Genomic DNA, 6,000 nt, shown 5'->3' on the forward strand with positions numbered 1-6,000 from the left:
GAGGAGCGGAGGAATCGAACCTGGGTCGGCCGGGCTGCCTGTGCGCAAGGCAAATGCCCTACCACTGTGCTGTCGCTCCAGCCCATAAATTTTCTTCATTAACTAAAATAAAATATAACTGCTACATCAATGGGGGGGGGGCATTTTCAGAGTTTACTGTGGAAGAAGCTAAGGAAGTTCTGAGGAGCAGCTTCCCATGCTGCAAACTCCAGTTTATGGGTTTATATACCATATGAAGGCTACAGAGGCACAGAGGGAAAATCTGAATAGCTGAAAGTAACAGAGCATTTGTCTTTGGTGTGGAGTCAGTAGCTCATGGCTGAACAAGAAAAATGTATTTTGAACCTGAGGTAGGAGTCATTCTAGATTCTCAGAAAGGCAAATAAGAGACAAGAAACTTCCGAAAATATTTTGGTCACCCAGCTGTTTGGCTGGTCTTAATGGCTACTGTGGGCAGCAGTCTTCAGAACGGTCTCATCCGTGAGGACCAGAATGCAACTGCAGCCCAACAGGGAAGGGCTTTCTTCTCCCTGGCTGACCCAAACTGCCAAATTGCCAAACTGCCTGGCAAACTCAACCCCCTCCCCACACATGCAATTTTATTACACACTTGCCAAAGCAAATATTCCAAAGATAGAAGAGGCATAGTTCAAGCACAGGAGAACCTGCTTGGCCAAGGCTGGCCATTGTTATCACCCAGAAACTCGTGGTGAATGTAATTCTGATCTCTTCTTTGGGGTGGGGGCCACAGCATATCCAGCAGTGCTGGGGGTGGGGGCAGACAGTGCCCAGAGCCCCTGCCTGGGCCTCCCACGTGCACTGCATGTGCTCCTGTCCTTTGAGCTACTCCCCCCAGTCAACCTCCACTAGCACCACCCCCTCACTTTTTTTTTTTTTGCCCCTCCCGTTGATCGTCGATTTGCTCGAGCGGGCCCAGTAACGTCTCCATTGGAGACTTTGTTGTTACTGTGTCTGGCATATCGAACACTCTCGGTAGCTTGCTGGGCTCTCCGAGAGGGGTGGAGGAATCGAACTCAGGTCGGCCATGTTGGCCGCTTGTAAGGCAAACGCCCTACCGCTGTGCTATCGCTCCAGCCACCCCCTCACTATAGCGCCCAAAATCATTTTAACACCCAGTGACCCGGGGAACTCAGGAGAGTGAGAGTGCTGGTCATACGGGAGACAGCAAAATATAGTTCTTACCCTCCAGGAGCCCTGCAACCCTGTAATTCAAGTATTTCTCTCTCTCTTTCTCTCCATAAGCATCTTAAAGTTGGTAACTGATTTTGACAGAAGAGACTGAGGCTGCAGGGAACTGGTTTGTTGGCGATTACTTTTGTCAAGGGTAAGAGCAGGCAGCCAAGATTTCCTCTTTGGAGGAAAGACAAGCTAGCTGGGGCAGCGGCACCATGGATGCCATGGGTGATGAGCACTGGAGGTGGGCCTTGGGAGATGGGTGAGGTGTTGATAGGAAAAATTTAATTTGGCGTCACAGCAGTGGGTGAAAGGGCAGGAAAGGGTGTGTGAGATCAAAGGTGGCCTATCAAAAATTGCCTCTGAGGTCAGATGATGTGTCATCATCCAAATGCCCCAGAAGCATCCATTTCATGAAGTGTGGAGAGGAGAGAGGGGGGGACCCAGGAAAGAGAGCCGGCACAGCCCAAGGGACCAGAGGGAGTCTTTGTTCTGGGGAATATGACAAACACTGAAAGAAGACAAAAGCCCATTCAGCAAGGAGTTTTCTTTCAGCCTACTCACTGGGATAAAATGAGACGACTTGTGTTGGTAACCTCTCATCACAGTTTCAAAGACTGAGGAAGGCAGAGAGATGACACCCATCCAGGGAGCCAAGGCTCTAATTTCAGGCATTCAATGCTCTCTGGCAGATCTGTGTAAACCTCCCTGATCTCCCCAGGAAATGCCACTTTAATGGTTTGATTTCTACCCAGACCTGTGTCCACACCAGTCAAAAAAGGGCTTATAAAAATTAGTCAGGAAATATGTATACGTGTGTGTGTATGCGTGCACATGTGCACTATTTCTCAAACAGCACACATGATTTGGATGACTGTAAGGTTTGAAAACCATGATGCTATTTCATCCCTTTCATCCCTTGTAAAAATTAAAAATGAAGAAAGGAAAAGATCCACCCCCCCCGCTTCCCCCAGTGTTTCTTAAACTTTACAAAAGACTGTAGTTATGCGACAGAACTTTATGAATGCCCTGACTGAACCCACTGGACCAGCAGGTTAGACACTCTCAAAGCAGGGGCTGGAGAGATAGTGTGGGAGTTAAGGCATTTGCCTTGCACGCAGTCAACCCCAATTCATTCCTGGCACTACATATGGTTCCCCAGCACTACCAGGAGTGATCCCTGAGGGCTGAGCCAGGAGTAAGCCCTGAGGATGGCTGGGTGTGCCTCCTTCCCTCCCCCTCCCCCAATAACTCCAAAAGCAGAACCTTCTCTCCCAATATAATTTTGATTATATTGATTAATGTTATATTTGATAATATTATAATATTAATTTTGAAAGGACAGCAGAAGTCTTTGCAGTTGAGATTTACGGGTCTCAGTGTTTCCAAGTGATTTTGCAAAGAGGCAAAGACCAACCCCTGGGCCTACACACAAAGTTCTAGAAGGAGAGGCATTTGCTGGCCACCCCTAACATATTACTTCAGGGTACAATGACAGAGACCAATCAAAGCTACTGAGCCGCAGGAAGCTGATCACAGCTGAAGCTGAAAAGGACCAGCAGAGAAACTTCAAGGCCCATTAAGCACTTTTATTCTTGAGAATTTACTACTGCGAGGAGGAACTCCGTACTTCGTGTTCTGTGATAACCCCAATCAATCTAGGAAGCTGCAGAGGGTAACATGTTTCTGTAGAGCTGCAGAGGGTAATATGCCCAAAGGTGCCAAGCGGGCTGCCCGGGGGTCCCCACTCCCATGCACCGCCCTGAAATCCTCTTTCCTGACTGCCCTCCCTCCTGCCCGGCGCCCTCGTCTGCGCTCAAGCTGGGGCTCCCCATACAGCGGGTGAGGAAGCCACAGCTCTTCTGAGGTCGTTGGGCATCGCTGTGAGCAGACACAGGTGCAGGGTTCCCTGGTCCAGGGACTCGCCCTCCCCGCTGGCACTGCCGCCGTGCTGGAGGCACCTGGGCCGGCTCCTCCATGCAGGTGTGGCCTCCGCAGCAGCCTCTGCACCTGCCTCGGGGTTGCCCGTCCCGGGCTTGGCACCCGACCCGGGCGGGTGTGTGGGTAGGGGCGAGGGCTCAGCGAACCGCAGTGTAGGGGAGCGGGTCACTGACCGCGCGGCCTCCCCCAGCAGCCAGTACCCAGCCCGAAAGGTTTCCTTGTTTACCTCCCCGCCCACTTTCACCTTTCGGGGGCACTCGAGAGATCGAATCTCCCAAACACTGACAAAGTGAGCCCGGCGAGCCAGGCAGCTCTATCAAAGAGGGTGGGATTCCCCCCCCCTTTTTTTTTATCAATTTCTTCCTCGCCCTCAACCCAGATCGCACATCCTAAGCCCAGAAACCGAGTGACCACCTCTGCAAAGCGACCCAGACCGGTCTCGCAGGCAGCCGGCAGCTGTCGCCGTCTCGCAGACCCCAGAGAAGAGCGGAGGACGGAGCGCGAACGCCGAGAGGCGGGGAGGGGGCCGCGGAGGGGCGGCCGTGCCCGCCCCGGAGGCCCGGAGCGCCCGGACACGACCCCACCGCCCGGCCCGGCTGATCCGGAGCCACTCACCTGCGCCACAGACAGCAGCAGCAGGAGGCCGACCGTGCGCCCGCGAGCGCTCATGCTGCAAACGACGGCGGAGCTCGGGCTCCCGGGCTGGACTGGTCCCGCAACCCGTCTGCCGGCGCAGGGGAACGCAGCAAACGCCAGCGGGCGAGACGGCTGCGCGCGCAGCTCACGGGGGCCGTGACGTCCTCGGCTCCTCCCTCTGATGGGCGGTGCCGCCGCTGGGACATTGGGCGGGGAGTGGGCGGGCCAATCGGGAGGGGCCAATCTGGGGCGGGGAGGGGCCAACGTGGGGCTTGGCGGAGCCCATACGGGGAGGGGCCAATCCGGGGAGGGGCGGGACCAACCCTCGGAGGGGCCAATCCGAAGCGGGGCGGAGCCGGGATGGGGCGGACAGGTGTGGGCGGGGCCAAGCGGGTCGGGTGCCAACCCTCCACCCCTCTCTTGGTCCTATTTCTGCAAGCCGCAGGTCTACGACCCCCCAGACGGCGTGGCGTGGGGCTAGGGGATCCCAGACCAGCGTAGCTTAATTTGTGAAACCCAGTCTTGAAGGATGTTGTTGGAGTTGTATCAATATTGAACTAAACTCTCCGCCTCGCCTTTTCTCTATTAGAGGCTGCGGGCAAAAATGTGTTAGCCAAAGTGCAAGGAGATTGTGCCCAATGACGGCAGCATTCAGCAGAATGCCTCGATGAGCACTCTGAGCAAGTTCTCCTCCCAGAGACAGTCACTTGAGAGGCATTCTAACCTGGGCACGCCTAGCGAAGCTTTAGGCGGTGCCGCCCAGTGGCCTGACTGTGTTGTGAGCGCGAGGGGAGGAGCGGTGCCCCAAACACCCGGTATTTCTTCAACTTCCCCGGAAAAGTGCTAGAATCGCACCACCTGCTGGAGGAGCCAAGTATGGCAGCGACCCTCGGAACCCCCCCCCTCCCCCCCCACGCAATCCTGGAAATGAGCTCAGGTGGAACCTGAGAACTTTGACATTTTTGTCTTATACATAAACAGAGCATCGCCAGTTTATACTGTATCAGGTACAAAACTTGTGAATAGTGAGAAGAATGCAGCACGTCTATATATTATAGAAAGCAGTAACTAAAGTGAAGCAAGACAATGCTAAGAAAGCGAATGAACAAATAAATCTTTAATTACTATAGTTAGAGATGATTAGAAAAATGGGGGTGGGGGAAACTACAGCAAGTCATGCTGAGTCCATTTTTAAGTTTTCAGTGGAGCTGAGCGATAAAGATAAAGGAGAAGCATCTTCTTTTTGGAACTCTGCACTGGTAATCTTTTTTGGTCTTGCTCTGATATGCATTTCTGGTTCCATTTCCCCTAGGATTTCAGGTTTTTGTTTTGTTTTGTTTTTAGCATTTCATTATATTTCTTTAAATATTTATTTATTTATTTTGAATACCCATCCCTCCACCAGTGACCATTTCCCACCACCATGGATCCCAGTATCCCTCCCACCCCCCATCCCCTCCATCCCACTCTGCCTCTGTGGCAGGGCATTCCCTTTTGTTCTCTCTCTCCTATTGGGTGTTGTGGTTTGTGAAAGAGTTAAGCCTGATTTTCAGGGAGAAACATTGGATGATTTACTTTCCATTGATCACTTTGTATATAAGGAGATGTCTTTGGAATAAAAGTCTTGGTTCCGCATGCCCGAGCTATGCTTGTAGAGGCTCATGGTCACTGGGGTTCCATCTGGAGAAGGCGGGATGCGGCACCTACCCCATCTGGGACTTCCCGGTGATCTCGGCTCTGTTTGGGACCTGGAGCATTCTCCTGGAGCTGTGGAGCCTCTCCGGTTTTTCTTCTTTGCTGCTGTGTGCTGTCTGGGATTTCAGTTTTTGAGATCCCTTAAAAGCATTTGTATTTCCACATTGAAGGTATAGAAATAAGGATCCCTCTCCAAAGAGTGGAGTCCTTTTCAATCAGAAGACTAAATATCCATGTGTAGCAACAATCAAACCCAGACAAAGGTAGGACCAGGGTGAACACTTAGGCAGTGGCTGACTCATTTACTGCCTGCCTCTCCCACGACTGTCAGCCTTGAGAAGTTCAGCTGGTTGGCTGAGCACTGAAACCCTAAAACACGCAGACTTCCTCTGTACCCTCAGTCCTAGATGGTTCATGATGACCTGGCCTCATCTGAGTGTGTGCTCTCTAGTCCTAGTGGTTCCACTGATGATAAAGTAGTTCTGAAACAGGGACCCCACTAGCTGGCATGATGGGGTCTCCCACCAGTTCTTC

The 6,000-nt window shown here is 52.5% G+C and overlaps 1 protein-coding gene across 2 annotated transcripts in view; it reads right to left on the minus strand.

Annotated features, from left to right (window-relative positions):
• The window catches only part of NPC1 (NPC intracellular cholesterol transporter 1), a 52,990-nt gene extending 49,099 nt beyond the window's left edge, over positions 1-3,891 (minus strand). For both annotated transcript variants that reach the window (XM_056137934.1, XM_056137933.1), the window contains exon 1: positions 3,751-3,891. In XM_056137934.1, the coding sequence (XP_055993909.1) occupies positions 3,751-3,804 (54 nt within the window). In that variant the 5' untranslated portion in view covers positions 3,805-3,891. The remainder of the gene's footprint in view (positions 1-3,750) is intronic.
• Between the last annotated feature and the right edge of the window lie 2,109 nt (positions 3,892-6,000).

This window comes from Sorex fumeus, unplaced genomic scaffold (genome assembly GCF_029834395.1).
Source record: "Sorex fumeus unplaced genomic scaffold, SorFum_2.1 ptg000128l, whole genome shotgun sequence".
Taxonomy (NCBI): domain Eukaryota; kingdom Metazoa; phylum Chordata; class Mammalia; order Eulipotyphla; family Soricidae; genus Sorex; species Sorex fumeus.